This window comes from Urocampus carinirostris, chromosome 15 (genome assembly GCF_059441175.1).
Source record: "Urocampus carinirostris isolate Australia breed hairy pipefish chromosome 15, RoL_Ucar_1.0, whole genome shotgun sequence".
Classification (NCBI taxonomy): Eukaryota; Metazoa; Chordata; class Actinopteri; order Syngnathiformes; family Syngnathidae; genus Urocampus; species Urocampus carinirostris.
Window position 1 is genome coordinate 13,625,726 of NC_142363.1, and position 15,210 is coordinate 13,640,935.

The 15,210-nt window shown below is 40.1% G+C and overlaps 1 protein-coding gene across 1 annotated transcript; it reads right to left on the minus strand.

The window, feature by feature from the left end:
* Positions 1-1,066: 1,066 nt before the first annotated feature.
* Positions 1,067-9,962, minus strand: ppp1r14d (protein phosphatase 1 regulatory inhibitor subunit 14D). The gene is made up of 4 exons (XM_088354132.1): positions 9,553-9,962; positions 2,017-2,097; positions 1,578-1,610; positions 1,067-1,464 (listed from the first exon to the last, which is right to left on the minus strand). Exons 1-4 carry the CDS (start codon positions 9,859-9,861, stop codon positions 1,396-1,398), a joined length of 492 nt encoding a protein of 163 aa, XP_088210258.1. The 5' UTR covers positions 9,862-9,962; the 3' UTR covers positions 1,067-1,395.
* Positions 9,963-15,210: the final 5,248 nt, after the last annotated feature.

Below are 15,210 nucleotides of genomic sequence, written 5' to 3' on the forward strand. Positions count from 1 at the left end.
GAGACGTCAAGGGGTGAACATGGATCCCCGTCACCGTAGTGACCTCGTCTTAATCCATTTTTATTTCTTGACATTTCTTTTCATTTCATAACAAGATAATAAAATAAAAATGAAAAACTATTACAATAATAACATATTGGCTTCTTCTGTGTCATAGCTTGAAATCTTGATCTTCACGGGACTGTGTCTTGAGCGGTTATGATTTCTACAGCCCAGCTCGGCAGCTTTTATACCCGTGGTCCACACGCGGAAAGGACGTGGAACTGACGCGATGAGGAAGCGGAACAGTCGCCGGCGTCTGTTTTGCGGGCATACCACAGATGAACAGCGGGTTGGCCAATTTTGCGCATTTTCTACCGCAGGCAACCACGGGCAAAAAAAAATCGCAAAATTTTACCCGCGATACAGACGCAAAAGGCTGTGTGACCGGGCCCTTAGCCATACTTGGATTTCAGAAGCTTGTCAAACATAATACGTCTTCTGGCTGTTCCTTTAAGTTGACAGCTATGTTTGTCGTAGTTTTCAGACGGTAAAATCACTTTGCAGAAATGTGTTGGTCTAGAGAGAGACCTCAAGCAAATAGTTGGATAGGCTCTATAGTAGGAAATGTGACTGGTCCAAGCAAATTATTGTAATGGACCATGATGGAGCCAAAAGACCCTTGTGTGTGACAGACACCGACAGAGTGTGCAGTCTCATCAAGACACATCACCGTCTCTTCTACTGAGGAGAAACCATCATCTTGCTCCTCCGGGGGATCCATTAAGCTTTGTATGCAGGGCGTTAATGTGTTTGCCTTTTCTCGTTACGTAGTACGCAGACAGGAAATAGGAGAGGATAATGGGTTCATACTTAATGGACCTTGCTGCTGATGATTTTTGCTGTGTTTACTCCTAAACTTGACATGTCAATTTCCCGATGGCATTCTCTGATGTACTGAAAATAAAAGGCCAAAAAAGGCTTTCTGGAAATACCACTCATAGCCTTAAATGTATTGTGAAGGGGTAAATAACATCCACAAATAACAGTCAAATAACAGTCAAATGCTTCAATAAAACATGACTCAGAAATGAAAATGTCTCATTTTATTGTAATACAGCACTAGTTTAAAAAGGAAAGTATATATACATCAACAAGCAAACGGAAATTTACAATCGGGGAGAAAACAGTACTTGTGTGCTATGTTCGAGGGGACTCATTATGTTATAACAGTCAACATGTTCGAATGGAGAACTGACTTAAATTGCTTTGCTGTCCGCCTGATGCTGATTTGGGCTCGAGATGGAAAAAAAAGTCTTGGAGAATGTAGACTGCACATGTAGGCATCCAAAGGGTATACACAAGAGAGAACTATTGCCAGAAAGAATCTGTTGCAATTCCATATTTGACCTGGACCTACTTCTTCAAAGGGCCTGACATTTTACGGAGTCCCTTTATCCTGTAGAGCAGCCCATTGACAAAATCCTAAGGAATTTGCAGATACAACACACTTTTCAAGCTCAAATCTTACATTAAGACTCAATTGTGAAGGTTCACTTCCATAACAAGATAGGAATGAGACCATTTCCACTACTCACCTCTATCGGCTTCCTGCATTCCTGCATCAACTCCTAAGTGCAGCAAAAAAAGAGCACAGAACATGATAGGCCATTCACACTCTTTGCAGACAAATTCATTTTTTTAATCAGTAAATCTGGGAAATTGGCAGAGGGTGTTTTGTGTGAAAGAACTGGAGAAGCTTTACTTCAACTCCATGAAACACATTGAGTCAACTACAAAGGTCACAAAAATTTTGTCAGTTTGTTCATCAACACAGCAAGATTTTAACTCCGCTTGTATCTCACAAAACAAGCTTTTAATAAATTGAAGGAGTATAATAATTTGAATTGTCTCAGAATATTTGCCCTTTAAATTGCACCGATTTTATATTTCTTGTAAATATGAACATACCTGTACATAAAATCTACTAACAAAAATATATTGGATTTTAAACATTTCCAACATCTAGGTACGCACCTGTACCCGCATTCTCTGCCCCTCATCTGACAGTTCCAGTAGTTCGTCAATGTCAATCTCCAATTCTGGGATGTCTTCTTCCTACAAGTGCCAAAATAAAACCCCAAATAAAAACAAGTTTTTTTCTATGAGCCTATTCACTAAGAAGTGAATGACACAAAAGTTCATGTGGTCTATCCTATTGCAAAGCCCAGTGAAATTATTCTCCACACCAGTGAGCAGTCAGTGGAGTGGAAAATACTGTAAAGTAGAGCATCAGTGTTTCCACAGTGCCTGTTAACCTGAGACTTAAATGTAGAGTGACTGCTATTACTTTTGAGAAACAACTGCCGTTTGAGGCTTGAAAAGATAACTCAAAAATGTGTTATCTTGGGAATTGTATGACATTAGTGTGTCGTGAGGTATCCCAGGAGGAAAACTGACCACGAGTATGTCCCGACTCAGTGGCTGTTCGCTCAAATTTGACAGGGCAGTTTCTGTTCCCGGGGAATATTTTCCGGTTGGCAAGGTTTTATTGCCGGACAAAGATTGGGCTTGAACGGTTCTCGAGAAGACGAGGGAGCTAATCAATGTGAAGTGCTGAGTGGTGGAGTGGATGGACCCGCTTGCCAGCTCCCCCGTGCTTTCTAATTGAGAAATGTTGCCAGGATGGATCCAGCTTTATTTTGCTGAGCTTTGGGTAATGCTCCTCAATTTAGTTTGGGAGGATCTTTTGTTTTAACAGGCTGATTGCTCTTGCATTCATTGTGTTAGAATATTGAAATGTGTCGTACATTGCAATCCAGTCGTAATACAGTTTGTACATTAGGGATCGCCAACCCTTTTGAAGCTGAGAGCTGCTTTTTGTTACCGATTACAGCAAAAGGCAGTTTGATATGTATTTCTAAAATAACACGTTTTTACTATGTTGTTACTATGTAACTAACATGTTGTATTTATTAGAGTTTAAAACAGGCTCAACCAACCACTAAACATCATGCCAGTTCGAAATTAAATATCCTGGAAAACCACAATAGACCATGATATATTTCCAAAACCGGTTCGTGGGCTCCCCAGGTCTTGGGGACTACCTTGTGCCCACGGGCACCCCGTTGAAGACCCCTGGTCTACATTTTCCTAACTGGTGTTCTGATTTACTGGTGGGAGGGAGGCGTTCAGTGTTATCAAACCACCTGTAGGATTCAGTCTGGACAAAGGACTTTGTGAAGCTGGAGCCTTGGGGAAGTTTCCACTAACGTCTGTTCTGCGCTTTTAGTATACAGTATAAATGACTGTCAGCTATTTTGGAAGGACACTTGTTGAATAATTACAAGCCTTTTTCTGTACTCATAAGTCAAGATTCGGTTTTATCTATTTAACTGTAATAGAAAGATTCAAATCCTCACTCGAGCACTTGTTTTAACTTGTCTCATCTCGAAACCCAGATGTTGATTCAAACATGCAGAGGAAGAAAAAGTCTGTCCTTCATATGTAAATGTTTTTCCTTACCCTTTTTAATTATTTGGTTTGCAGCTCTTTCAACGTTGTATTATTCAACGATTGAGATCTCTTCATGAGATTTTTAACAAAAAGCTGCAGAAGTGAAGGTTTCCTCCCTTTAGCTTTTTTGGGGCATATTTTGGACACATTTTACATAGTGTAAAGCACAGGTGTCAAACAGGCGGCCTGCGGGCCAGATCAGGCCCGCTAAGGGGTTGAATCCGGCCCGCGAGACAACACTCAGGGAAGCGCAAGAGAAAAATAAGCTGCAGGTTGAAATATGTCAACTTGATGTTGCCAAAGCCGGGTGCCTCTCTAAAGGCCCGGTCACACAGCCTTTCACGGGCGTATCGAGGCTAAATCACGGCCAGAAATTTCTGCCCGTGAAGCAGACGCTGTTGGACGCTTTTGAGATCGCGATACAGACGAGATACAGCAGTGCTTTACACGCGGTAAGAAATTCACACGCGGTTGGCCACGCGGTTATCAGCGATATGGACGCGGAACAGTCGTCGGTCAATTTTGCACATTTTCCACCGCGGGCAACCACGGGCAAAAAAAATCGCAAAATTTTCCCCGCGATACAGACGCAAAAGGCAGTGTGACCGGGCCTAAAGAGACACTGTACTTGTATTTATTTCTCTCCCTCTCTCTTTCTTTTCCACCCCTTTTCTCCCACTCTGTCTCTGTCTCTTTCACTCTCTGTGTCTTTTTCTTTTCCTTTGTTGCTCTGTCTCTTTCTCTCTGTGTCTTTTAACCTATTTTGCTCTAACTTCCTTTTTCCTTTTCTCTCTTTTCTCTTTCTCTCTTCATGCCCTTTGCGCTTTCTTTTCTCTTTTTTCTCCTTCTGTCTTTCTATTTCTCTTTGGATTTCTTTCTTCCTTTCCCTTTCTTTCCCCCCCTCTCTCGCGACTTTTTATCTTTTGTTTCTCACGCTGTCTCTCTCTTTCTTTCTTTGTCCTGCCCTTTCTTTCTTTCTTTCTTTCTTTCCTTTTCCCTCCCTCTTTCTCTTATTTCTTTATCTCCCTTTTTCTTTCTCCTTAATCTACTAGTCCGGCCCCCGACAGAATGTTTGTTCTATCGTGTGGCCCCAGAGTTAAAATGAGTTTGACACCCCTGGTGTAGAGCAAGTGTCTGGAACAAACTTTTTTGCTGCAATACTTTAAAAATACAGCAAGGTGCCATTTGAAACATCGGATCTTCTAACAAAATCCTGTAAAATTATAGCTACCAAGTTTTTTTCAATGTTTCATTAAATTACAATATACATTGACATTCTTTTCAAGGTTATAGATGCAACTATTTTAAACCATCCTGTGTGTCAATAATGACCTCATTTAACTAGTAAAACCTTATGAATAAATAAGAAAAACAAACATTCAAAAATGGCACTTTCAAATGAGCGAAGATAGAGAGGCCTGGGCTCTAGGGCCACCTAGTGTCAGTATGTGCACCACTATTAGCAATACATGTACAAGGGCAAGTGGGAATTGGTTGTGCAGATCGTAAATAAAATAAATTTCTCAAAGCACAGTTGAACTAAACTCGGTCAGATATATTGGAGTGTTTTTTTAATTTATGGGTTACTTCAAAAATGATATTTTATCTGATAAAATATGTCGTACTTACCTTCAGTGTGAAAATGTATTTTAATGAGGCCTGCGGGCAGCATTCTAGTAGCACTTTTTGTGGTTGAAAGCAATAAAATAAATGTCAGAGCTATTATTAGAAATTATGAATATCAAAGATGTAAGAAGCACACATTGATAGAACATTGTTTTGTGTTCTGTTCCTTTTCCCACTCAACACAATACCTCAAATTTACAGTTGGACTGAAAACAATAAATGTCGTTTCGATTTTCTTTAAACATTGAATAAAAACATTTTACTTTTATCCAGCTGAGTGCAATACAACACTGTTCTGAATGATGAGTTAATTTGCAAAACTCCACTAAAACACTGTCAAAACATTGATTGCTTTACCCTGCAAAATTATAACTATTTGTTAACAACGCCATTAAAAACTGCTTGCTTCTCTAGACAAGCTAAACTTATTTTCCTGATGGAAAGTAGAGAAAAAATACTGAGGACTAATGAGTCCACCTTTTAAGTGATTGTACTTGAATGTCATGTCCTATAAGCAAAAAAGCGATGAAGAAATAGCATCATTTAGAGGATAATCATGAAAGGACTCTCAAGGAAATGCCAAAAAAGTATGCGTTTTTGTTTCCTTAAGATAAGGAAACCATGTTGAGGTCATAAAGTTGTCAGTTAAAATTCTATCACATCTCAACTTATTAGGCTTTTCCTGTCTTTCCTATTGGAGTTCAAGGCCATTTATATTGCAGATTTTTAGAAATTCAACCAATAATGATATAACAAGATGCCACATGATAACATAATGCCATGAATTGAGTGCAAGTGTAACTTCTAATCACTTTTTTATTAAGTTATCAACACAGCCCAGAAAATCATTGGCTGCTCTCTGCCCAGTCTGGAGAACATTCCCGGATTACGGTACTGCAGCAGAGCCAACAACAGAAAGTAGGACTCCTCTATTTGACCTGCTCCCCTATGGTAGGTGTTACAGGTCCTCAAAACAGGGCCACCACCATCCTAAACAAGTCCTCAAAATTGTTTGGTTTATTTTTTAAAAGTGGGTATACTGTATCTTATGTATCAACGTTTGGTATTTGCCTGCTGATAAATGCATTGCACTTGTGGTAAAATGCAATCACTTTTTGGGCCAGTCACCGAGCCCCTTTATCTTGACATTCTTTATATATTAGTGTTCTATTATACGTATTAAGTCTTTATCCTTGATTGCCACGTCTAATCTCATTGTAATGGATGTTCACTACTTTGTTATCAATGACAATAAAGTCCAATCTAATTCTTATGAGTTCAAACAAACTGTGGTTTAAGGGAGACGGTTTTATCAGTAGCCTACCCCTTTTATATGTATGTCAATCAATGAGCCCCTATTATTCATTTACAATTTTTATGAATGCGAAAGAAATGACCAAAGCCCCTCATCTACATAAAAAGGCTGAATTAATTCTTGATATTTCTGTTTGTCCTGTTCACACCTTCTACAAGGCTTACTACTTCTCTATAGGTGTGAGGTTGTCAAAGAGGCCAGTTCAGGCAACACTCGCATAAATAAGAGATGCGCTTAAATTATTTAGACAGCAATGCAAAGGACTGTTGGTAAAAGCTTCCAAGCGGAAGACGACCAACCCACAGAGTATGTTTCCCTTGAGGCAATGCAAAATGGATGATAAACTCGAGCCGCAAACCTGTGCATGTAGACCATCTGTGGCCTAGTTTGAATGATCAACTTGATGCGAGATTATAAATATTTACTGAGAAAAAAATATCTGACAATTTCTAAAAATGAAGCCATATCACTTAAACAATACTTAAAAGTGGGGAAATATTCTGCCATATAAGATACATAAGTGGGCGGCAGGAAAGCTGGTTGATAGCCGGGACAGGGGAGCAATGGCGGTAACGAGTCGAGAAAAAAGGTCGGCAACAAGTATCAGGCAGGAAACAGGGCAAAACAGGTCGATAGCCGGGACGGAAGAGCAGGGCAGAAACAGGTCCAGAAACAGGACGGCAATAGGTATCAGGCAGGAGAAAACAGGGGAGGAGATTGTCGGAAGGTACAGAGCTTGCCTAGCAAAAGCGTAGGTTCGCAGGACGATCTGACAGCTTCCTTTCGGAAGACGAGAGTTTAAAAGGGGTCAGGGAGCCAATCAACGACCAATAATATGTTGCTATATTGTTTTATGCAACCAAAAACGAGTGCTAAAAGGCACAAGGAAAAATACAAACTACGAAAGGCCCAAAGTGGTCAAATCACAAATTATTCTTCTCATATTTTTGCTCAGCCTTTCACACAGTTTTGGCTTTTGGGGAACCTATAGCAGCAATATGGCGCACAATCCTGTCAGCTCCCTTCTAGGTAAGCCTCATGTTATGCAAAATAAACACAAATTGTTCAACCTACGTGTATTTTTAAAAATGCACATTTATATGCTTATTATTCAAATCAGGATTGGGTTTTTTTAAACGTTTTTTAACCTCTTGGAGACGCTTAAAAATACTCAATGTCCTTATCATGAAGAAGACGTCAAAATGCCTGCATGTGCACGTTTTTTTCTTTTTTTTTTCTTTTACTCAGCCAATCAATAACACCCATCTGTGTTTGTTGTCCCGGTGTGAATTAGCTGTGATGGACATAATTGTCTTATTTCCAGTCAATTGGACACAGGCCTGCACATGCTCTCCTGTCTTAGTACATCATGTGCTGTCATCAATCCGCATCGTCATCTCGTGCTAGCAACGGACGCCCCTCTTTCCCACTATGGGAGATGAGACATCTGTTGCTATGGTTTTCCCATTGAGAGAATCCAATGCAAATCAACGTAAAGCTGCCAATGTCGTAAATAGAGTGTGGCGTGTGTCAGGATTGCATTTCCGAATGCACGGTGATTACTTGATATTTATTTCTCAATGGCGCAGAGTGAGGGCCCATAACCTCAGCAAAAACTGGGACATAGCTGAGCATCTTATTCTAAACTGTCACTTTAGAAATGCCGTACTTTACGCAGTTTAAGGCGCACCGGATGACATGGCAAACCCACAAAAAAATAATCTTTTGTCGTATTTTTTTCTTACATAACATACTGGACGATATGGTGCAGTAGATTGAGAGTACAGTAATAGCTACTGTGTGTGTTTGTGTATAACATTGGTCTGTATATATATATGTACGGTATATTTTATTATATAATGATAGATCGGAACAAGTGTCGCTGACCTAAATCACAAAAAAAATTGTATGGAATGGAAATTCAACTCAAGTAGTGACAGTGAAACTGCTGATTCTTTAACCACTTGACCACCAGTGGTAGAGGTGGTACAGGCAAAGCATTAGACCTTATCCCACCATTACACTATTTTACTCACCGATTTGCCTAGTGCATTCTGATAGTTTAAACAGTCACTCCACTTCTTCACCTCTGCGTCAATAAACCCTCAGTTCAATATGTGTGTGTAATTTAAAGAGCTTGTATAGTATTTTGTTAAAATACTTTCTCTATCATTCATTGTTGAAGAAGTTGAGAGACTGTTTAACCTATCAGAATACACTATGCAAATCAGTGTTTGTGGTACTGTGAATAAAAATAGTGTGATAATGAGATAAGGTCTACTGCCTTGTCATACATTATCATGTGACATCTATACCACTGGTGATCTATTGGTGAGACATCGGTCGTTTCACGATCACTCACCATCACTACGACTTCAGTATAATTTCTGTTCAATTAGATCAGGCCTGTGAAACTTACAGCTTGAGGGCCCATTAGATGATTTGATCTGGCCCGCCAATAATGTCTGAGTATGTCAAAACAATGAAGCAAGTCTCTCTAAATTTGATCAAAAGTTGTGATTTTTAGAAAAAAAATGCTCTCTTCAACAGATGGAGGGCAGTGTTGAGTTTTTATAGGGTGGTGAGTTGTTGCAGGTGTAGAACTTTATTCACCAAACTGTTAAAAGAAACCTGTTAACACATTCGATGTCATACATTGAAATCTTTTTCCCCATTGATTAGGAATAAATGTGCTGTGTTGGGAAAAGTCATCTGTGATTACGATATGTAGGGTAGGTTACTAATGTAGGCCGAATGATAAAGCATAATACAGAACTGAAAACACTAAACTAAAAATTATGAGTTGCCAATCTTTTACTGATCCGGCCTGTCTAAGAACAGAAAGTAGGTATCCGGCCCCAGTGCCAAACTGAGTTTGACATCCCTGATTTAAATCATTTTTTGGACAATTATTGCTTAAATGCAATGTAAAACCTTATATGTAAAACCTTGTGTGAGTTAGCCACAGCGTTCCTATAATTACTGTATGCATGTTCAATCTCAACCACAGTATTCTGTGGTTCATAAGGCGCACTGTAAAATTTCTGGTCAAAATGGGTTTTTATTAAGTGTCTGGAAAATACAATGATTGTAAAAACAATGGATCCAACCCCTACCTCGCAGTCAAAGAGCAAATGCAGCTGTTCATCTATCCACTCCTCGATATCCAGCCTCCTCTGCAGGTCCTTGCGGTTGTACTTAACAGTCAGCTTGCCGAGCTTTCGCTGACCCGGTTGTTCCACTTTGCCGGTGGACTGGAACATCACCCTGGACTGAGTGTTCGCCTCCGATGCCATGGCTTCCACGGCCTCTGTAGAGCCGTGGGACCACCCCGAACCGCAAACCCACTCAATCACGTGCACACTAGCAGGCGAGTCAGGTTTAGAGCCGCTCTTTCCCCGTGTATGAATTTTATGGTATTGCATTCAATGCCTGACTCAGGCTCCCACTGCTTGTCCCTCTCTTTTGCTTTCTCTGTGAAGCTCGCTTCCCCTTGCAACAGCCACTGCCTGCACAATGAGGACGATGTAATCAGATACGCCTCCGTGTGTGTGTGTGTGTGCGTGGCACTTATATGATAGGGTGTGTGTTTTGCTGTTTGTGTGTCTGAGTGTGGAATATAGCAGAAGTGCATAGGTCACTGTCATAAAAAGATGTAGCCAGACTAATCAGCAAAAGGGTAACAAACTATCAGGAAATATGGCAACAACATTTTTCCCTCTTCTATCCTTAGATCAGGGGTATCTAACGTAGTGCCCGGCAACCCACTAAATCCACCTGAGAAGCAAAGAGACAGTTTCTCAAATATAAAATCATAATCAAATCAAATTCATTTGTAATGTATGGCTCATTGGGATTTTCTCATAAATTTGAAATAGCACGATGTTTAGCTGTGGTAACTTGTTAGCAAAGTTCTTTAAGCAAAATGCAAAAGAAACGTTAAGAAATTTGAAGTATTTTGCGTATTCCATCTGTTGAATTTCACATTCACGATTCACTGATCCCTCAACCGCCTGGGTCCTCCGGGCACCACTGAGGACGCAACTCTAGACAGTTTTCTCCACTGATGACTAGTCCTTGCCTGAGTGGGTCGTGGCAAAGTTGGCACCAGTCCATTCCTTGATTTTGTCAACCCAGTTCTTTTTCTGTCTTAATCTCCTTCTGCTCTCTTGGACTGTGCCCTGGGGAATAATCTCGGCCAGTCCTGATGATTTTGAGACATGACCATTGCACTGCAGTTTTAATCTCCACACAGTTGACTACAGTTATTTGTATGGTCCAATGTTCCCTCTGATGGTATTTCACACTGTCTCGTTTGTCACATGGGCGATATAGCCGATGCCTAGAAGCTTCCTGTAGCCTCGCATCTCCATAGTCTGAATTTTCCTTTCAAGCTTTGCTGTGAGAGTTGATATCGCGCAAGCTTAGAGGAAGATGAAAGTAACCAGCGCTCGCATGTGTCTGATCTTTGATTCCACATACTCATACTCCTGGGGGTAAGTGGAGGTACTGCAGGAGTTATGTGAAGTTTTATAAAATATCTATCTAAATCCGCAGGCCCATCCTTATAAAAAATCTTGAGAACAATTATTTTGTAAAAAGTTAGATAGCGTCTGCAAAGATGCGGCTGCACTGATGACGGACAGCGCGTAAGGGCTCATAGCACGGATTAAAAAAGAAAATCCCGACATCAAGTGGACGCACTGTGTGACTGGTTTTATGCCTTCTGGTGGTCAACATCTTCTGTTTTTCTTTTTTTTGTACATGAAATGTTGAAGGTTGCGACTGATGTGGATGGATGATGTTATGAGTGCACTGCAGGAAAGAGGTCTAATGATAGTGGAAGCTAGAGCTCTTGCTGGTGATAGGAATGAGTGCACAGGTGTTGTAAAAGGATAGTGGGATGTTTAAACACGTTGTAAGGGACGGGCAGGGCACCCGTATGATGTGGCAGGGGTAAACCAGTGAAAGCTGTCGGGCCCTGCTGTTGAACAGATGAGTGTGTTGTATCACCCTGACCCGAGTGACATGGCCGCTTCCTTGTGTCCTGTTTCATCTGGAGGGACAAAAGCATGATCAAATTGGGTGCCGAGGTGCTTAATTTGTTTGGGTGTTTGGGCATTTGAGTTGGCCATGGTCTGTCAATGATGTTCGTTTTCTGCTCCTTTTTTTTCTTTGTTTTTGTATTTGTTTGTCTTGCTGTCGGTCACCCCTTTCGAGGGATATGACCAGGATATATGTGTGTGTGTGTATATACAGTGTATATATATATATATATATATATATATATATATATATACACACAGGACTGTCTCAGAAAATTTGAATATTGTGATAAAGTTCTTTATTTTCTGTAATGCAATTAAAAAAACAAAAATGTCATACATTCTGGATTCATTACACATCAACTGAACTATTTCAAGCCTTTTATTATTTTAATAGTGCTGAATTTGGCTTACAGCTTAAGAAAACTCAAAAATCCTATCTCAAAATATTAGAATATCATGAAAAAGTATACAAGTAGGCTATTCAACTAATCACCTGAATCATCTAATTAACTCGAAACACCTTGCGAGGGTTTCTTGAGCCTTAAAAACACTCAGCTTGGTTCAGTAAAATAAATCACAAGTATGGGGAAGACTGCTGATCTGACTGCTGTCCAGAGGACCATCATTGATACCCTCCATCAGGAGGGTAAGACACAAAAAGAAATTTCTCAAAGAGCAGGCTGTTCACAGAGTGCAGTTTCAAAGCATATCCACAAAAAGTCTGTTGGAAGGGAAAAATGTGGCCGGAAACGCTGCACAACCAAGAGAGATGACCGCAGCCTTAACAAAATTGTGAAGAAGAGCCGCTTCCAGAATTTGGGGGAGCTTCAAAGACAGTGGGCTGAAGCTGGAGTCCAGGTATCAAAAGCCACAGTTCACAGACGTGTCCGGGAAATGGGCTACAATAGCCGTATTCCCATGGTCAAGCCACTTCTGAACTCAAGACAACGGAAGAAGCGTCTGACTTGGGCTATGGAGAAGAATCAATGGACAGTTGCAGAGTGGTCCAAAGTCCTCTTTTCAGACGAAAGCAAGTTTTACATTTCATTTGAAAGTCAAGGCGCCAGAGTCTGGAGAAAGGCTGGAGATGAGCAAAATCCAAGTTGCTTTAAATCCAGTGTGAAGTTCCCACAGTCAGCAATGGTTTGGGGAGCCATGTCAGCTGCTGGTGTTGGTCCACTGTGTTTCATCAAGTCCAGAGTAAATGCAACTGTGTACCAAGAGATTTTAGAGTACTACATGCTTCCATCTGCTGAAAAGCTCTATGGAGATGAGGATTTCATTTTCCAGCATGATCTGGCACCTGCCCACAGTGCCAAAACCACCAGTAACTGGTGCACTGACCATGGCATCACTGTCCTTGATTGGCCTGCTAATTCCCCTGACCTGAACCCCATTGTGGGGTATAGTTAAGAAGAAGATGAAAGACACCAGACCTACAAATGCAAATGAGCTGAAGGCCGCTATTGAAGCATCCTGGGCATCAATAACACCTCAGCAATGCCACAGGCTGATTGCCTCCATGCCACGCCGGATTGATGCAGTAATCCGTGCAAAAGGATTCCCAACCAAGTACTGAGTGCATCAATGGACATTTTCAAATGTTTGATTTAGTTTTGCTGTTATAAAATTATTTTTTTACTTGGTCTGAGGAAATATTCTAATATTTTGAGATAGGATTTTTGAGTTTTTTTCAGCTGTAAGCCAAAATCAGCAATATTCAAATAATAAAAGGCTTGAAATAGTTCAGTTGATGTGTAATGAATCCAGAATGTATGACATTTTTGTTTTTTTAATTGCATTACAGAAAATAAAGAACTTTATCACAATATTCTAATTTTCTGAGACAGTCCTGTATATATATATATGTATATATATATATATATATATATATATATATATATATATATATATATATATATATATATACATACATACATACATACGTGTTTCCCATATGAATGTTTTTGTCAGATCCGCTGTTGTTCAGCTTGAGTAAAACTGACTTTACAGCACTGCACCTCTTTTTTCTTCTATAAATGTTTATCCCCTTTCAGGGGGTACTTGTCTAAAAACATATTTCTAAAGAGGTACATCGCTGAAAAAAGTTCGAGGACTCCTGCCTCAGAGGTTGTTGGTCATTACTTTATTTTTTTCTGTGCTGATTACCATCCCACACTGGTTTGATTCTTTGTTTAGGCGGTTTACCATATCTCTACTTATTGATTTACGGTGGCTGTATGACAAAAAGTGGATTGACAAAAAAGGCAATTTTCCCTAAACTTTCCATTAATCTGTTACAACGGGGTGCCCCATAAATACATGTGTGTTGTCTGTTGCTTTGTATCAGCGGTGGTCACACATGTACACGCCACCTGCTGATGTAGCTGAATTATTGAGGCCATTGAAGCAGCTCACCTTTCTTCCTACACATATTATTCCATCTGACATTATACTACTTTGTTTTGTGCAGATAAGGACGAGAAATGAGCCCACCTGCTCTCCATACCAGAGCAGGAGTAGTTCTTGGACTTCACAAATAGTCCCGGTGTGATAACAGAGGTTTATAGAAGCTTCGGGGTTTTATTATTTTTATTATTTCCCCCAAAGTACATATACAAGTAGTACCGGCCAATGGTGTCCAAAATAAGGTCCGCGGGCCGGATCAAGCCCGTCAACAGATTTAGTCTGGCCCGCGAGAAAACGCTGAGAGAAGCGCAAGAGAAAAAAACAGCCAAACAACCACCTGCAGTTTTAAACATGTACCATTGGTGTCGCCAAAGCCAAGCAACACTCCCAAAATAACTTTAAATGTATTATAAGCTTTCTTTCTCTTTTTTTGCTCGATCTCTATCTTACTTATTGTTTATCCCAGTATCTGTTTTTGTTTTTCTCGCTCTTTCGTTCTGTTTCTGTCACTTTTTTTCTCTCTCTTTCGGTTTTCTTCTTTTTATTGTGTTCTCTTTCTATTTCTCTTTCTCCATTTATCTTGCTCTTTTTTCTCTTACTCTCTTTATTTCTCTTTCTTGTCGCTCATTCGTTCTCTCTTCATGTCTCTCATTTTTCGTTCTGTTTTTTTCTTTCTCTCTCTTACTTTCTGTTTTTTTTTCCTACTCTCCTTTTCTTTATCTCTCTCTTTCTACCTCTTCTGTTCTCTTTTTTCCAAACTATACCCTCTTTCTCTTTTTGTCTTTTTTTTCTTTATTTCTCTGTCTCTCTGCCTCTCTCTCTCTCACTCTCTCTCTCTTTCTCTCTCTCTCTCTCTCTCTCTCTCTCTCTCTCTCTCTCTCTCTCTCTCTCTCTCTCTCTCTCTCTCTCTCTCTCTCTCTCTCTCTCTCTCTGCCTCCCTGTCTCTGTTTTTCTTGTCTCTTCTCTCTAGTCTACTACTATGGCCCCCACAAGCGTATGTTTTTCTACCATGTGGCCCCTGAGTTCAAATGAGTAATAGTCATGAGGTATAGACCCTGTATCTTTCTCAAATACATTGTCCACGCCATTGTCAAACAATACTTAAAGATGAAGAGAAGACATAGGAATAAATAAGGAAAATTAAATAGTAAAGCAAACATATTGAGGTGGAAGTCTGTTGACTGATGTTGACGTCACAGAAGGCGCGACTCTTTCCGGGTTCTTCCTCGTATGGTTTCGTGCAATGATGTAATAATCACGACTCAGAGCACGAATCAGTTCCAAACAGTAATGACGCAACGTAATTTACCATGGGAG